This window comes from Lygodium microphyllum, chromosome 6 (genome assembly GCF_053477565.2).
Source record: "Lygodium microphyllum isolate KBCC chromosome 6, Lygodium_microphyllum_v1.1.10, whole genome shotgun sequence".
In the NCBI taxonomy this organism is placed as follows: Eukaryota; Viridiplantae; Streptophyta; class Polypodiopsida; order Schizaeales; family Lygodiaceae; genus Lygodium; species Lygodium microphyllum.
Genome location: NC_141140.1, coordinates 104786657 through 104806030, shown reverse-complemented (window position 1 = coordinate 104806030; position 19374 = coordinate 104786657). Strand labels below are relative to the sequence as shown.

At 42.8% G+C, this 19374-nt stretch overlaps 1 protein-coding gene across 1 annotated transcript in view; it reads right to left on the bottom strand.

Moving 5' to 3' along the window:
* Positions 1–18921, bottom strand: part of LOC148034898 (uncharacterized) — a 53231-nt gene extending 34310 nt beyond the window's left edge. Inside the window, exon 1 of the mRNA XM_087679845.1 lies at positions 15346–18921. Coding sequence (XP_087535971.1) covers positions 15346–18632 — 3287 coding nt within the window. The 5' untranslated portion in view covers positions 18633–18921. The remainder of the gene's footprint in view (positions 1–15345) is intronic.
* Between the last annotated feature and the right edge of the window lie 453 nt (positions 18922–19374).

Here is a 19374-nt window from a genome sequence, read left to right as displayed (position 1 = left end):
ACATGAATCATAACCACTTTCAGAACGATAAGAAATGCATCCACATGCTAAAAGGTAGCACTATTCTATCCAATATAGCAAAGTAATGTTTATGCCTCCTAGCAATAATGTACCACATGATACTCATATAAAGCATGCATCAGCTGTAAACCGCAGATAACTCATGCAAAAGTATTTTTCTTGCATCACCTTCACTTGTTCTCATCAATTACCACACCAACCTCTAATAAGCATAGTCTTCTAAGATTCATGTCTACCTTTCCATACTTTTATCAATGCTCCTTATATTTTGTATGGAAAAATCTTATCTTCTCAATGAAGGACATTTTTCTCCTAAAATCATTGTCATTATTGTAATCTCAAGCTAAAAGCTTCACTTCTTTAAAACTCAATCTTGCATATACTTTACACTTCGCATATTTAAAGTGATGTGTCAGTGATGTGTCTACCTATAAACTTCTCTTCGGGTGTCATACCATGTACAACAATAGTGGGTGTCATGTTCATAATGTATACAACAATAGCAACTGCTTCAGCCCAATAGTAATGAAGCAAGTTTCTTTCTGATATCAATGCACGAGCCACCTCTATAATATGCCTATTCTTTTGTTTAGCGACTCCATTTTGATGCAAAGTATATCTGCATGTATAGTGCCTTTGTATACCATTTTTCTGCAGAAAATCAAAAAACTAATTTGTTTCCTCCTCTTCACACTTTGTGCCCTAGCTACTTGAGGGGCAAGCAGTATCAACAACCACATCCCCAGGTTGCCACTAGGAGGGCTTCTACACCTCTGGAGTCGATGCACACCGACCTTTACGGGTCTATGGGCACGGCCTCCCATGGGAAGGCCAAGTATTTTATGTTGATTATCGATACCTTCAATCATTATGTGCGGCCTTATTTTCGGCAATACAAGAGCAAGGAGTACTCCCAACTCCACAAGTGGAAAGCATTTGTGGAGACGCAAACTACTTCCAAAGTCTATGGTGTACAAGCAGATCATGATGGCGAGTTTACTTCTCATATGTTTTCTCAGTTTTGTAGGGATCATAGCATTCAGATGGAGTATACCCATCTGAACATACCTCCGGAGAATGGTGTGGTGGAACGTGCGAATCTGACCATAATGGAGATGGCCCGATCGATGTTGAAGCATAGAAGTCTTCCACATTCCCTTTGGGGTGAGGTAGTGGCTACTGAATTCACATCCACAATCGATCTCCAACTTCAGCTTTATAGGACATGATTCCATATGAGGCTTTCTTTGGTAAGAAGCCTTTTGTGTCTCATTTTCGCACCTTTGGGTATGATGTATTTGTCCATGTCGACAATAAGAAGAGGAAGACAAAGCTCAACTTGAAGTCGAGGAAGCTCATCTTGATGGGCTATAGCACTACCACGAAGGGATACTGGCTCTATGACCCACAGACATGAAAGATTGAGGTGAGCAACGTTGTGATCTTTGATGAGGCTGCAGCCTCAAAGGATCCCATTGATGGTTCTTTTGCAAGTGATCCTTCATCATCCATTGACTCTCCCTCATCTTTAGTACCTCTCCTTCCTTCCAAGTTGCCTCTTAGCACCCCTTCTTCATCTTCAACTCCTCCCCCTCCTATTCCTCCTCCCTCTTCATCCTCTACGGCGGCTTCCCTTCCACCCCTAACGGATGCAACCACTTCTTCGCTGGGTACTTCCACCCCTTCAGCCTCCCTTTAAGAGTCTTCGAGCGCTACTCAACCATCAACGGGGGAGCCTTTCTTAAATGAGGAGAATCTCCCTTCCCTTGGTGAGGGAGAGTCCCTTACCCAAACAAGTGCCTTACAGGTTCCAGAGACTACTCGATCTCCCTCACAGCTAGAGTCATCTATTCAAATTCCTTGTTGGTACAAGCAGCTCATGCAAGATTCAGGTATTAGCTCGATTCCATCGCGAAATCAGACTTGGGATTTGATTCCACATCCCAAGAAGCGAAAGATGATAGGTGTGAAGTGGATCTATAAGACCAAGTATCTTACAGATGGTTCCTTGGACAAGCATAAAGCTCAGCTTGTTGCGAAGGGTTTTGCACAAAGAGCAAGTTTGGACTATTTTGGGACTTTTGCACCTATGGCTTGGATATCTAAAATTTGGGCTATTTTGGCTCTTGCAGCACACCATAACTGACTTGTTTATCAGATGGACATCAAGTTTGCCTTCTTACATGGCGTCCTTAAAGAGGAGATATATGTCTCACCTCCAAGTTTTCTTGTGCCGAGGAAGGAGGACCATGTCTACAAATTGCGAAAGGCCCTCTATGGCCTAAAGCAAGTTCCCAGAGCTTGGTACCAGAGGATTGATCGCTTCTTTGTGTAGAGCGGTTTTCATCGCTCAAATCATGACCCCAACTTGTACTATAAGGATAAGGGTGTCAGACGTGTTTTGGTTATCTTGTATATGGATGATCTCATTATTACAGGGAACGATACTCAGGATGTTGACCCCAACCTGTACTACAAAGTTGAGGGTGTCACGTGTTTTGGTTATCTTATATGTGGATGATCTCATCATTACATGGAACAATACTCAAGAGGTTGATCATTCTCGAGACATTTTGAGACGAGTTTGGCATGACGGATCTTGGAATCCTACACTGCTTTCTTGGTTTGGAGATCTATCAAATGGCACAAGGCATTTTCATTTCCTAACACATGTACATCTCCGAGCTACTTTCGGAGTTTGGTCTGGTGGCCTATTTCTTGCCCCATGGACCCCAAGTCCAAGCTTGTGGCACTAAGAGATCCCCTTCCAGATGCTACCTATTACGGATGCCTTGCTGGCTCTCTTATCTGGCTCGCTCACACTTGGCCAGATATTTCTTTTGTGGTGGCTTTGTTGTCTTCTTTTATGTAAACTCCTACACAAGATCACTAGAGGGCACCCTTACGTATTCTTTGGTATTTACGGGGGACTCCATCCTATGGAATCATATATGGAGAGGGGGTTACCCTTTCTAGATGGAGTGACTCTAATTAGGCAGATCGAGATGGTCCACTACAGGTTATGCCTTCTCTCTTGGATTGGGAACCATCTCTTGGAGTAGCAAGAAGCGGCCTATTGTGGCCCTTTCTTCTACAAAGGCTGAGTATCATGCCTTATGTTCAACCGTTATGGAGGCAATTTGATTCTGTCGTATGTTGGTGGAGATTGGCTTTCCACAAACAAAATCTAAAGAGCTTCACGTAGACAACCAGAGTACCCTTACTCTAGCAAAGAACCCGATGTTTCATGCTTGCAAGAAACACATTGAGGTTCAGTATTACTATGTTCATGAGCAGATTGTGGATTCTGAGCTAGCGGCCTACTGTCCCACAGAGAACAATGCAGCAAATCTCTTCACAAAGCCTTTGCCCAAGGCTTCTATGCTTCATCACATGAGGTTGTTGGGTTAGACACTCCCAGGATCTTAGAGGGGATGTTAGCCTACCTATTTTAGCCATGTCTATCTCTCATCTCCTGGTCGTAAGCTCCTATCAAAGTCTGATGGAGACATGGGAGCTCTGGTATTCTAAAGTGCATTTCTTCTATTTTAGACACATTTATTGTACATTTTCATGGTCTGTCATTTGGTTGACACGCCCTACCACTGTCTTTTTTATCCACAATTGCCTAAGAGAGATTGCCATCATTTTTCCATTTTTTCTATGCAGTCGGACTGCATTTATTGCAGTCATACCTTCATTTGCTGCACTAGTTCAGATTTAGGATACACTCCTATATGCAATTGGCCAATTTTTGGTGGAGGTGGCTATATATAGCACACCTCCCAAACTTGGCAGATCACTCTTTTGCAGATTCAGCACACCCCATCTCTCAGACAATCTTCGACACCAGTGCTACCATCATCTCAACCTGATTTGATGCCTTCACTAACGCCTTGGGCTGCATGCAAGGACTGATTAGTCCTCATCATTGTATTCAACATTCATCTTTGGTCAATGCAGTATTTCTTCCTTCATCTTCTGCTTTCTCTCTCTTTATCTCTCTCTATTCATGTTCCTTCTTCCGTTGCACGCACTCACAGGGGCTCCCTATGCTACTTGGCCCTTAAGCAGCTAGGGCAAAGAGTGTGAGCGAGAGGGAAATCTAGAAATCCCTCCATAATCTACTTTCGAGAAGCCTTTCATATGGCGTTGAAGTTGAGGTGCCTATAATGGGCATGCCAAAAGGAGCCCAAGTCATGAAAAGCCCGCATAGCAAGGGCTATGAGCTTATAAAGCCCACCCTCCTAAGTACCTATCCAAAGAATAGAGCCTATAGAAAAGTCCCAACAATCACAACATCCTAGGTAAATACCTAGCTAAGGTCAAAGCCCAAATCTTGAACATAAAAGACTTTGGCCATTGAGACATGAGTATCAGGCAAAAGGAAAATACTCCCCACTCCATGCATTGGCACGGAAGATTTGTCACCAATGGTGACTGAACCCCCTTTGGAATGAAGATCCTAAAGCCAATCATGATGGTAAGTCGCATGGGAAGTGGCCCCACTACCAGTGAGCCATGACTTCTTCTCAATGGAGGAAGCAAAAGCAATATCCCTTTATTTTATTTTATTTTAATGGGAAGTAAAAGGGAAACAAAGGGTGGTCATACCTCACCTTGGAAACCCTACTGCTATCAATGCCTTGCTAAAAGGAACTATGCCCTACTCCAGCTATATTGGCATCAATCTACTACTCGTGATCATCACTCTACTCCAACTCTTCTTTGCATCAATTTGCTGCTTACCATCATCACCCTACTCTAGCTATTCTTCAGCATCAATTCATTGTTGTTCATCATCATCAACATCACCAGGCAACCTCTGGCCATCAACAATAGCACCATCAAACAATTCATTTATAGTAAAGCTTTCAAGACTCAATCATCTGGCAAAGCTCGTTAATGCGATTGTACTTGCCGCACAAGGCCTTAATCACAGAAATAATCGACACGAGCTGCAACAAAAGGCGCCTATTGAAGCTTGCAACCATACAATTTTCTTCATGAATCTTCAATGAGCCTCATAGTTTGAATAGAGGCATCACCTCGTCACCAATAGTAGCAATTTAGTTCGATTAGCAAACGCACCCATAATCACCACCCCTCAACCAATACCTCCACTTTAACCCTTCCAACAACGCCCTTCTCCACTACTCCTCTACTCACTCTTCACCCATAACCCCCTTCACAAACACTTCACACCCCATCCCCACCACTACCTCCTTGTATCCACCCCCCAACCACCACATAAACACCAAGAAGAAAACTGCAAAACGCAATAGCACCAACCTCCAAATGGGCAAGTGAAGCTAAAAATGATGACACCAAGGGTTGAGGATGAGTGATAGTAGCAAGCGATGCAGCTAGCAGCCATAAGTAGTGTAGATTGGATGGGACAGGTAGAGCTAAATGAACAAGGATGCCAAGTAATTGAGCGCACCATCTATTTATAGACAAGGAACCAACCAAACTATGGGAGTTTATGGGACACGGAAACTCTTTTTAGCATTAAAGTTTGAGTTTTGGAGTTGTTTAAATAAGCAGAATGGCTCTACCCCGATGATAGTAGACAAGTAAATCCCTCATCATCAATGATAATGGCTCGAGGAAATCCCTCAATGTCAATTGTGGTGGTGGGCTTTGGCTCTATTAAAAACTCTATTGTCCACCCTAGTACATCTCCTACCGGGTGGCCTTATGGCCAAACCACAAGTAGTGACCAGCAAGATGGCCAAAAACGTGACACTAAAGACATCAATTCAACTGACTAGTGATCATGATCATTTGATCAATAATAAAATCACTTGCTACAATATCCAAGGCTAATGATATCCTAGGGGTGGATTTGACTACCAGAAAAACCTTCTGCACCCCGATGCTAGTCATCACATTTGTAAAGGTGGCCTAAAGTACATGCCCAAAATACAATTGAAGTCCTCTATCAAACAATCCACCAACTCCCAATCAGCCTCCAACATTGAAAAATTTTCCCTATAAAAATGGACTCGACCACCTACAAGGTGCTTGAGGCCAGTGGAGTGAACCCATTCCCAAACTTATTTGCACAAGGAGAGTGTCCCACAAGTCTAAAAGCCATTGTTTCAAAGTACTACTCGCACCACCGACTAAATTGGAAGGAGCAAGCACACAATAGAAGGCTGGGGAGAGCAATAGGTTGCTCCAATGCTATATGAGTAGTGTCTATCTGCTATTTGAGAAACTACTTGTTTGCAACATCCATGCTGAAGGTAGAAGGAAGAAAGAACCTGGAATTGGGATGATGACAATGCATGGAAAGAGGCAAACAAAAACACACAACACTTTACCACTTTAATCTTAGACATTGAACACCCTGTTGGCCTAAAAATTCGCACCCCTTGCGGTATTTCTTCATCTTATATTGCAAATGGAAGGAGTACAACCAAGATCCTCTAATCTCCTCCACTAATCCAAGTGTCTCTTACTATCAAAATTGACCAACAAGCCTCTAAACCAATTTGCCCCTTGGTTTGCTTGGGGATTGCCCTTCACCCTACTCTTTGAAACACAAATTCAACCCCAAATCTCATAATGGCTGGATGGCCTCTTGAATCTCCCTAAAATTCCTCAATTTCAGCTACTGGAATTCAAGTCCTATGCCCTCGATTTTGAGCATGCATCCCGAGGCAATTGTCAAACCCTAATTTCTAATGTAAAATAACTACCATGTGCATCACATGTGCTAAACCCTTGAGCATTTGATTAATATCTTAATCAAATGTTATCTGCAAGATTATAGCATCTCAAAATTTTATGTCCCCGTGAGAGCAAGACTCACATGCAACTCGATTCTTACTCATAATGTCTTAGGCACCTTCTTCTTCAGATCCTATGACACCCTATCAAACTTCTCCATCATTGAAGACTCTAAGAAGACGCTATGGTCTCAAGGAGGAGATAGACACACCTTTACCATTACCATCTTCTTCTTCTTAGTTTGTACAAAAGAAGAGTTTGAGGAGTACTTGCACATCACGTATAGTTTGGTTTACACTCCTCCAATGAGTGCTACTATTCTGTTTGAACCAATTCGTGAGATTGGCCATCACCCTAATCTTGGAGAGACCACGACATTCAACACGTCTAATGAGCCATCTTCTTCATCACAACCAAGCCTTGTGTCACATTGATATAACCGTTTTGAGTCATATGAGCAAAACCCTCTCCTGTTTCTTCTTTTGGTGAGAAGGATACAAATGATTTTCAGTATGTTAACTATAATAGAGAAGGCTCTCAAGGCAAACACCCTTCATCAGGTATATCTCTACCATCTATTTCATTTAAGCACATAAACTATACTTCTCAACTCCCTCCCATCTCACCGCTATCTTCTCCGCATTCTGATCTACTCACATCTTGATTCAAAAATCTCGTATTACATTCCATTTCCGCTCAAAGCACGCTAGGGATTGAATCTTCTATCTCCGCTCCTAGCTCCTTCTCTCTCTCCATCTGACCATCTATCTACCCTTCATTCAATCCACCTCTTGGCGCAACCTTAGGGAAACGCCACCCTTTAACATTGTACCTTCCATATACCCCCACTTTACCACATCCTTCCACTCTGGGACGGCTGGGATAGGCATCCCCCTCACTACCCCCCGACACTCACTAACCCCCAAAACAACCTTTCAGACACAAGGCTATTCATCCTTTGCTTATGGACTATCATCACACATCCCTTGGGTCACTCCTTCGCAAGGATTTCCATCCTCTACTCCTCATGTCCCTATCCCTCCATCTTAGGCTCCACACGTAGTTACCATGCCCATACCCAATCTACCCTTACCCACATTTGGATTGTTGAGTGCGTGGATAGAGGAAGTATGAAGATTTGCAGAGCAGAAGTGTCAAGATGAGTGAGAGCGACATAGAGGAAGTATGATCTGATTTGGATGTACCAACAATTTGTTGGTACATAAAGAATAAAATGTATTTATACTTAGGGCACGTAAGGATGCATTCACATGTACAACATAATAATACCCGTATACAATACACGGAGGTGAATAAAGGACCTTTACATCCCAACAACCTCCCACTTAAAGGTCCGAACTGAACCTTTAACCGACTCCTACTAGTCGTATACAATGCTCATACTATACCTTTCTTAGACTTTTAGTTAGAACATCTGCAAGTTGTTTTATGTTTTGATTTTGGTCAATGTGATTAGACCATCTTTCAAAATCTGTCTAATAAAGTGATATTGTCATGAGGACATGTATTTTTGAAACCTCACTTAACATGTGGATTAATTTTTAATCACATGATTAAGTAAATATTGCATATGTGAGGTGCAATTGGGGTTTTTAAGTAAATTTACGAGCTTAGAACTCGAAGAAATCACGGGATGTCAAAGCTCAAAGTTACTATAAGTTATGCCGCACAAGTACTCGGTGGTATCTGGTGTCAGTTGTTAGCCTAGGTCATCTATTTGGCAATAAGTGACAGTTGGTGACACTAGAAAGTAGCGTTTGATGGTACCTAACGCCAATCTGATGGTCAAAGATGGCGAAGGGACACTCGGGAATGAAAGTTGCCTAGCCAATTTAATAATTGGCCAGTGATATTATTTTTCAAGGCACCGAAATAATTATTATATTACTTTTCAGTATTTAAAGGTTGAAAATTAATATTTAATCTTAAAAACTGCTGGAAAAACCATTTGGAAAGGTTGCCACTTGTCAAAAATGCCCATGCAAGATTGAAAAACGTCTTTAGAGGCTAGAGAGAGGCATTTTTATAAATTCAGCCTGCAAAAGAGAGGGAGGAGAGGCTACTGGTCTGATTTGCAGCCATTGGAGAACCTTCTGAGGCTACCAACGGCAAGAAAAGACCAATCAACAATAGAAGACGGCATCTACAGGCTATTGAGACAAGGCAACAACAGTAAATGACTGATTTTCTTCAGTTCTTTGCATCTACAAGCAGTTGCAAGGCAGCAACTGCATTTGACTAATTTTCAGTCATTCTTCGCGACAAAACTCTGAATTTTCTCTCTCTACAACTTTCCCTCTCATCTCCCAACCATTTCATAGCTTTGCTCTGAAGTTCTCAGCATTTGGACCCCTAGAGGCTAATAAATTTCGGATTTCTCTGCTGTAAACCCTAATCTGCAGCAGAAATTAGGGTTTAGCAGCAGTCTCAGGAAGCGTGCTAGAAATTGGAAGCTCCAAGACTTGGATTCAACAGGGCTAAAGCTATTTTTAGCCTATTCAAGTGGAGGAACCAGCAAATAATTGAATTTGGGGCATTTTCCATCTCCATCAAAGTGGGTGAAGGCCAATTGATTGTCCGAATCAAGGGGCAAATCGGATTAAAGACTTGTTGATGATTCATCACAGCAAGGGGAGTTGGAATATTGAAAGGATTGGAAAAATCCCATTGTAAATCAACTTTTTCTTCAATAAAGCTAAAGAAATACCGAAAGGGGCATGGGGCCAATTAGGTGTGCATTGTCCAAGATTAGTAGGTAAATTTGTATTTTCAGATTTGCACTAATTGTTTGCTGTTGTAATTAAGTTGTAATCAGGGATTTACCACCCATCCACGGAAGAAAGGCTGGTTACAGATATCGCACATCTATATGCTTTGTGCGTGAATGATACATGGCATTCTTAGCCAAATACACAGCACTCTGGCTATCACATCCCAACCCTGGAGTACTTAGATGTATACCAAGATCCTCTACAAGTCCGCTCAACCATATAGCTTCCTTAGAAGCTTCAGTAGCTGATATGTATTCAGCTTCAGTAGTACTCAGTGCTACGATGTTCTCGAACCTAGAGCACCAAGAAATGGCCCTGCCAATAACTGTAAAGACATACCCGCTAGTGGACCTGCAAGTGTCAAAGTCACCTGCCATGTCTGCATCACAATAACCCTACAAACTAAGTGCACCCTGCCCATAGCAAATACACTTTCTTTGTGTACCCTTTAGATATCGAAGAATATACTTGACAGCCTCCCCATGTGGTTTGCCAAGATTTGACATAAACCTACTGATAACTCCCACTGCATGAGCAATGTTTTGGAAGCAACCATAGCATATAAGAGAGCCACAAGCTGATGCATAAGGGACTTCCTTGATATCATTGGCTTCCATGTCATCTTTTGGGTTGTTGGCTTTACTAAGCTTAAGATATGGAGGTAAGGGTACCCTGAGAGGCTTAGCTTCAACCATGTTAAATCTGTCCAGTACCTTTTCAATGTACTTCTCTTGAGATAAGAACAGCAATTTCTGTGTTCTATCCCTGTGAATCCTCATGCCCAATATATGCTTTGCATTCCCCAAATCTTTCATGGAGAAAGCTGATTTCAGCTGATCTTTAAGAGCATCAAAGCTAGTCTTTCTTTTCCCAACTAGCAACATATCATCCATATACAAAACAAGCATAATGGGGTTGCCATCTGTATCCTTTTTCATGTACAAACAATGATCTACATGGCTACGTATAAACCCATGAGAGAGCATAAAAGTGTCAAACTTTTTGTACCACTGCTGTGGTACTTGCTTCAGCCCCTACAAGCTGCATTTTAGTTTACACACCAGCTGCTCTTTTCCAAGAACTACAAAGGCCTCGGGCTGTTTCATGTAGATCTCCTCATCAATGTCACCATGCAAAAAAGTTGTTTTCACGTCCACTTGGTACAGCTCTAAATCCAATACAGCAGTGAGAGCAAAAAGCACACGTAGAGTGGTCACCTTCACAACAGGTGAGAAGACCTCTTGGGAGTCAATCCCTTCCTTCTGTGCGTACCCTTTGGCAACCAGTCTTGCCTTGTACTTGGGTTTCCCATCAACTGTCTTTACTTTGTAAACCCATTTGTTTGGAAGACGCTTTCTTCCTTTGGGCAACAACACAAGATCCCAAGTATCATTAAGATACAGAGATTTAATCTCTTCCTACATAGCTAGCTCCCACTTACTACTGAATTTGCACAACTTGGCCTCTTTATATGTAAGATGCTCACCCTCATCTATAAGCATCACATAGTGTAGACCTGCATACCCAATGATCTACATTCTCAGGAATCGGGTCTAAATCTGGAGGCATATTATTTTCAGCATTTATTGGGTGCTGTAAGCCATTTTCAGCATGTTGTTCATGCTGTACAGCACCTTCATTTTCATTTCCAGCACTTGCACTTTCATAATCAGCAAGTCTATCTTGTTGTCCATGACCTCCTTGTGCTTCTATTTGCTGTCCATCATCATCTGGCTCAAAAATAAACGGCTGATCATCAGTTTCAACATGTGGTACAGCACCATGAGGCTCATCGTTTGAAGTAATAGATGGCTACAAATTCTGAAATTTGCCCTTTTTCATGTCTTCATCGAAGGCTAAAGTACTCTTCAGTAACTTTGCCTCATTAAACACAACATTACGATTGCGAACAATTTTCTTGGACTATGGTAACCACACTCTATAGCCAAATTCACCCTCATCACCATAGCCCATGAAAATGCCTTTGGTGGATTTCCAGTCAAGTTTACTCCTCGGCTCATCTCTAACATGCACAAAAGCGTCACAACCGAATACCTGTAAATGGTCATATGAGGCCAATTTGCCAGACCAAACCTCCTTAGGGATGCCATTATTTAAGGACCGGTTTGGAGAGTAGTTGCAAATGTGAACCGCGGTTTTGAGTGCCTCTCCCCAAAATTCATGAGAGAGATTAGCAGTGGACAGCATGCACCACACTCTCTCATATAAAGTCCTATTGTATCTTTCAACCACACCATTTGAAGAAGGGCTGTAAAGAGTTGTTAGCTCTCTCTTGATTCCATGCAAGTCACAAAAAGACTTGAACTCAGTAGATGTGAACTCACCAAGCATTGGTGTTTTCTACATGTTTGAGTGGTCACAAATGCATGAAAAGTTTGAAAAACAACAAACACTTCACTTTTCTTATTCAACAAATAAACCCAAATCTTCCTGGAACAATCATCAATAAAAGAGACAAAATATGCAAGCACCACCCAACGATTTCACGGGCATACTATATACATCAGAATACACTAAGTCCAAGACATTGGACTTATGAGAGACACCAAATTAAAAGGAATTTTTCATTTGCTTTCCAAACTAACAGTCATTACAAAAATCAAGTTTAGGGCCTTTTCCGTCAACCCTCTTCAAAGAAGTAAGGACATCAAGTTCTTTTTGCCTCATATGGCCTAATCTCTTGTGCCACAACTCCAAATGACAAACAATTTCAGCAACTGCAAGAAACTTGCCATTTAAAGCTTTACAATGCAGACAATACAAAGTGCCCTTCTTGGTTCCTTTTGCAATTAGCATGGAACCCTTTTTCAATTTCCACATATCACCACCAAACAGTGTAGTGTAACCATGCAAGTCAAGCTGTCCAACAGATAGTAAACTCTTCTTGATGCCAAGCACATATCTGACGTCTTTCAACACAAGCTCTAGCCCATTATCCAGAGACAAGTGAACAATGCCTATCCCATCAATGCTGCAAGCATGGTTATTTCCAAGATATACTTTTCCATAACTGCGTGCATTGAACATAGCAAAACACTCCAAGTAAGGAGTTACATGGAAAGAGGCACCAAAGTCTACAATCCAAGTCTAGATGACACCATCATCAACTAACAAAAGTGCATCAATCACATCAATCTTGGTAATCTACATATCCTGCATGTGACATACAAGGGCATCATAATCTACTGCACATAGTACATCAGCCTCTGCATCCGAGAGCTCCTTCATGATACCAAGTGGTGAAATTCGACCTGATAAAATAAGTCTTATTCGTTAAGGCATTTTTTGCCATTGCAATAGGAGTGGTAGTGCTAGGAGATGGAGAAGGTGTGTGATGGGGATAGGTTGAATATGGGGGATAAGGTGGGGGAGTGGAGTGCACTTGTAAAGGAATCCTAGAGTGCCCACCATATATATAAGAATTTCACCACTTGGTCTGCATCCGAGAGCTCCTTCATGACTACCACTACTCACATCGTTAGTATCAAGCCGACCCTCAATTAGCTCACCCTACTCACATCCATCAATAGAAAGCCTACAATGTCACAACCAATGTTGAATTAATGCAAGGATTGCTTCCTGAATTCTACTCTCAATTACAGAATTTTCACCTCGCATCTGAGCATTGGAGTCATCTCATTAACCGCTATGTAGGCTCGAGATCACGCTCAACATATCAATCTCGATTTTGAGCTTCAAGAGTTTTTCATTAAGGGGATGATGTGAAAGTTGAGTTGACTAAATATCGGCAGTTACTCACCAACTTTACTACTATTGGCTCCCCGAAGTCAAACAACGATCAGGTTATGTTCTTAAACAAGTTGCCCAACAAATACTTTCATTTTATCCAACGCATTATCTCACTCTCTAGATTGCTGGCCTTCTACGAGTTTAAGTGCTAGTTCTTGCGTTACGCAAGACTACACGGTCAAGTCTACAAGAAGGTTTCTCACTCTACCATGCAGATTTCAGCCATCAGCCACCTACCATCTGCTGTCTGGTCATCATCGACTATAGTCCATCACTTTTCAGCCCTAAGCAACCAATTTTCAGCCATCACCCTGCTGTTTGGAGGTCTCCATTTGCTGCATCATCATAGCACTTGATCAGCCTGCGTTTTCAACATCTGGTGCCAAGCAACAGGCTGCTGCCATCTCTCCCACCAGGTGACTGTTGCAGTACCTGCGTTTTTGCTGTCCACCACACCATCTACATCAGCAAACACCCCTTTTATCGTCACCTCAGTTCCCTGACACTCTAGTGATCGGCTTTGGTGTTTCCCACACTCCAATTCGTGCTCATTGCACTTGGGATCCATCTCCGATGGACATCACTCTCCGACACTGCATTGCTCTGCCCCTCGGCATTCTATACACTCTTACATCCATTTACAACATTCGTTCACTTCAAAGTTTCTTCTCTCTGTGTTTGAGTTTTGAGTTTTTGCGTTTTGCGTTTTACATTTAGGGCTTGAGTTTTGCTTGTCTTTGTCTGAGTCTTTGTGTTTCAATCTTGGTCGTATATGCTATGTTTCCTCAGTGCAAACCCTAGCATATCTTCACATGGGGGACAAGGAATGGGCAATGGTGGCAGCGGTGGTGTAACAAGACAAGGGCACCAGTGGTGGCAATGAGCAGTGGACTGATGACAATGCATGGAAAGTGGCAAACATGAACACCAGCAAGAACACACAACCAACTTAGAACGTGTGTCAAAGAAGAGGGAGCAACAGTTGCAACAGGACAGGGAACAAGGAACAGGCAGCAGCAGCATACGAGACAAGGGTAGATGTGGTGACAATGAGCAATGGCAACAGCAGTGATGGCAGCTATTGAAGGGTACAATGGTGATGCTGCAATGAGCAGGGAGGAAGCAGGCAGCCACATGAGTAGGGAAGGGAGTTCAATATGACACTCAAGAGGGAGGTAGACCAAGACAAGCAGGCAGAAGGCAAAATCCCCCCCAGGTGGGAAAAGGAAGAGGGAGGGGGAGGTGTGGGGAGCTAGCAAGGAAGAGGGAGGGGCTGGCAGTAACAGGCAGGCTAGGATGATTGTAGGATAGGATTTGATCCAAGAAGTTGAGGTAACCAAGTAAGTTTTCCCATCATCCCTCTCAAGCTACACAGAAGAGTTAACTCAGCCCTTAGATGCAAATATTCTTTGACAATTTTAAGGTTTGTTTCAGAGTGATGACCTCACACCAAACATACATCGTCAAGCCAAAAGTCCCAGGCATAGTCGCATGCAACAGAAACGGCAACCTAAAGACATTAGAACAGCAATGGCTTGAGGCTAGGAAATGGAAACAGCTAAGTGAAACAGAGACACGTGAGAAGCACACAAAGACAAATTGACAAATGTAGTGACTCGTGAGGAAACCAGATGGAAGAAATCTATCAGCAATATTTGTACTAATATTAGGAAACAGGCAGAACAGCAATGGCAACAGATGCGCTCAGGAAACAGAGATTCTCAATTGTGAGGCCAGATATCAGCCATTTCCTCTACTATGGTCTCAAGAGCTCAACACCAAATACATTCCTCATCAGTTCCATGGCAGTTAGATCCTTTATTTGAACCAGGACTAAACCAAACAGAAGAAAATAAGCAGAAGCAATGAAGCATATGATATAATAGGCATACACTGCACAAAACTAGATCACAAGCATAGAATGGAACACTATCCATGAGCAAGTGACAAAAACATACCTATTACCGTGCCATAAGCAAGTCACAACAACAGACCTTGCCAAAAGCAAGTAACAACATCATACCTTGCCACTTTTTCTTGCATTCCATTAATAGTCTTGCGTTCCATCTCCTGAGAAGCTTTTACAAACTGATTGATCTGCTCTGCAAGCTTTGATTCAAGCTGCCTTGGAACTGATTCCAACTTGTTTCTCAAAGCTGTGACCTCATCATTCAAGCCTTGCAAATTTTTTACTTCAAGCTTCAGGCCCTGCAGCTGAATTTCCAGAATTTTCCTCCTCTTTTCTTCCTCCTCCCTTTCTTTTTTGGCCAAAGCAAGGGCAATCTCTGCTTCTTCCAAAGAATTTGCAGGTTGCACCTGGACCTTTAGTTTATTTAACTGATTTCTTTCATTCTCTAGCTGTTCAATTTGTTTCATGTATGACCTCACTGTCTCAGACAGATTGGTCAGCTTGGAATTGGCTTCCTCCACGGCTTTTTCTGCCTCAGAAACCTTCTCTAGAAGATAGTCTCTCTCTGTCTGCCATTCTTGCTTACACTTCAGATACAGCGAATCCTGATCATGCCTTTCAAGTATCAGTTTTTCCTTTGCACTTTCTAGTTCGGCAACCTGGGCTGACAAGCAACCTTCTGTTGTAGAATGAACTCTCTCCTTCTCTACAAGCTTGGCAAGCTCTGTTACCATGTGTTCTTTTTCAGTTTGGAACTCTTGTTTCAGTCTAGCAAGAGAAAACTCCTGGTTGAGGATCTCACAAGAGTGGTTATCCTTTTCGATCTCTAAATCTGCAATCCGTGCCAAAAGTTGTGCCTCTGTTGTGATGCTCCTTTTCTCTTTCTCATTGAGTATTGCAAGCTCTGATCGCATGTGTTCTATTTCCCTATCTCTCTGACTGATGACCTCAAGAAGCGTGGCTTTCTCTGCTGTCCACTCTCCTTTCAATTTCGAAACTAGAGAATCAAACCTGGCTTTCTCCAGTTTCCTGAATTCTTCCTCTAACTCAGAAGAAATTGAAGAATGTCGAGACAAAGTCTCCACTTCTTTCCTCTGTGGTTGGGACAATTTCGACATCCAAACTTCCTTCTCTTTCCAAAACAGTCTCTTTAAACTATACAATTCCTCTGTTCTCTCATCCAGTTGGTGTTCTAGCATAGCCTTTTCCTTCCTCATCTCCTCAATGTCTCTCTTTGGTATGCAGATGAGCTTGTCTTGAGAACGTGTTTTAGAATCCAATGCCTTGAAACAAGTTTGTTGCTGATACTCATCTTCTATTTCAGGGTTGATAATCCCAGCCTTTTGCATGAACAGTGGGGAGTCTAGACCTCTCCCTTGATCCAGTAAGTCGCTGACAGGAGACTTTCTGTTCACAATTTGAATGTCCTCCTTGAAACTTAACAATTCTGGTTTCCTTTCTGTCTGCTGCCCAAGGGCAGCCTGCAACACTGTCAATAAAATATCATTTTCAATTATGTGTTTCCATTCCTGTTGTTTGATGGCTTCCTGAACAAAAGATATTTTTGTCTTCATTTCATTCACCTGGTCAGACAAGCTCTTCATCAGATTGTCCAGCTTGAATTCACAGTTGGCAATCGATGTTGAGCAACCAGATTTGATCCTTTCAAGCCTGCAAGCTTCAAGCTCCAAAAAGGACTCAAGCTGGGCTTCTAGTTCCTGAAAATTGCCAGCTGGCACCTTCATCTGTTCACCTGCTTCATTACCATCAAATGTACCTTGACTGCAAGACAATGTGAAATCTAGATCTAGGAGGCCAACTACATCCTGGTGTTTTTGCCTTAGAACTTCTGAAATGATTTCGAGCTCAACCTCATGTTGGAACTGTTGACTGACAAGCTCCTCCTCTAGATCCAGGACAGTACTGAACCTCTCTCCTTGACCTACTGTAAACTCCCTGGAATTGAGAAGCTCACTTAATTCTATCAATTTTCGTCTTCCAAAATCCACTTCATGTGCTGAATGGCCTGCAATTTCTTCTCTCATATCATTCTGGTCCCTTATCAGAGTTAAGCAAATTGACATTAATGTGGCATAGTCATTCTCCAATTCATCAACTGCCTGTGTCAACCTTTCCACTTCCCTGTCACGATAAAATATGGTTTCATCTCTCCATGCAAGCTCCAAGGTTATTTTCTGTAACGTATCAGACACCTCCTTGTGCCAACCATCCACAACTGTTTGGAAAATCAATGATTCAGCATCAGCTTTCCAACTTGTTTCCTCACTCAGCTGTCTGAAATGAAAGAGCTCATCTCCACCTTCCACATCACAGTGCTCCAGCTTTGTTCTTGATGCATTATTTTTTTCACTGCTCAAAGCATCTGCCTGTGATTTGAGCACATGTTGTTCAAACATTGTCATCAGAAATTCCCTCTCCACCTGCTGAATGAGTTTTTGTTCTTCCACACGTTCATTTAGCCTGTGCTCCAGTGTGGAAGATATGGTCAGCTTCTCAGCAAGTGAGCTTAAGCTGTCTTCCAACTCGCGGCAGTGCCGCTCCAGATTGGACAACGCCAAGCTTCTGGCTTGCAGTATCTTTTCCAAGGCATCCTTTTCCTCCATCACTCTACGAGTTTGGAGAGACTGCTGCTGACTCTCTGCCTGAGCACGCTCTATGCTTTCACCAAACTTAAGCTCTTTTAACCGAGCCTGTCTTTTTAATCTCGATTGGTTCAAGTTGAGCCTTTCCACCTCCTCCTGCAGAGCAGAAATCTGAACCGTCTGCTTTACTTCCCGTTCCCGCAACTCAAGAAGCTGCTTCTCCAAAAGGGCCGCCTTCCTGTATTCAATGTCCAGAAGAGAAGCCATGTCTGCCATGCTGGCAGCTAAGTTCGCCAGGTCCTTCTCCCTCTCCTCGAAACTGACCTCGCTTTCACGCCATTTCTTCTGGCTTTCATGCACGAATTGCCACAGCTTCTCAGACTTGCGGAAACTCTCGCTCTCTTCAGGACAAGGACCGAAAAATTTATCCCCGATAGCCTTCTGCAGTTCGGACAAAGCAGCGTCCTTCTCCTTCAACGCATCTCTCAACTGGCAAATCTCTTCGTCCTTGGCAGCCAATGCGTTGGCGGATTCTTCTTCCAAAGCCTTGAGAAAACCCTTGGCAACTGCTTCTTGGACCATACTGGACACCAAGATTCTGCGTTCCATGTCCTCGTAGGGCATCTCCAGGGTCGCAAACAAGCTCTCAAAGTCGTTGTTGGCAAAGGCCAGGAGAGCCTCCTCATCCCGGAGCAGCTGTGTAGGGTCCTCCCTCTCTCCCTCATTCATCGCCTGGTGAAGACTAGCTTCCATATTCTCTAATAGAGATTCCACTCTTTCAGCAACCGGACTCGACATAGGGAATGTTCAAACCTTCCCTGCTGGGTATTAGAGACCCCAGCAGGTCTGTCAAATGCCTTAAGCCTCTGAAATTATGGCAATCTGGACCTTTGCTACAGTGGAGCAGTGGAGTCGCTTATTGCAGCAAAATCCCAAAGAATCCCAAAGAAATAATCGACAGGAGACTTTCACTGTGTGTATGTGTACAGTGTGAGAGAGAGAGAGAGAGAGAGAGAGAGAGGCTTTTACAGTAGCTCGAGAGTCGACTTTGAATTCTTACCAGCTAGATGCCATAGCTTGAATTGTGAGAGAGAGAGAGAGAGAGAGAGAGAGAGAGAGAGGGGGGGGCGTCCAACGGAGAGAGAAAAATGGAATCAAGAAAGCTACAAATAAATTTTGGAAATTGTATCGAAATGGGAATGCAAGAAATGTCATCCACGTGCCACGTCTTGAAGAATATGCCAGCGTAGCATCACACGTAGCTGCTGACTGGGAGCCTACCATACATAAATGCAAGGTGTACATATTGTGTTATGAAGCACGTCAAAAAGTACTGATATAATTACGAAGGGTCTACATACACACAACAACACGAAAGCTCCACTATCTAGGAGTCACGAAAACACTCACAACCAAGATACACTTCTTAGAGCTAGGTCACCCCCCGCTCTAATCCGGGAACGTAAAGCTTCCAACTCATTGTAGTTTCATGTAACCACCAGGGACAAGAGCTGCAATTGGTGGATGGCCGATTCGACAT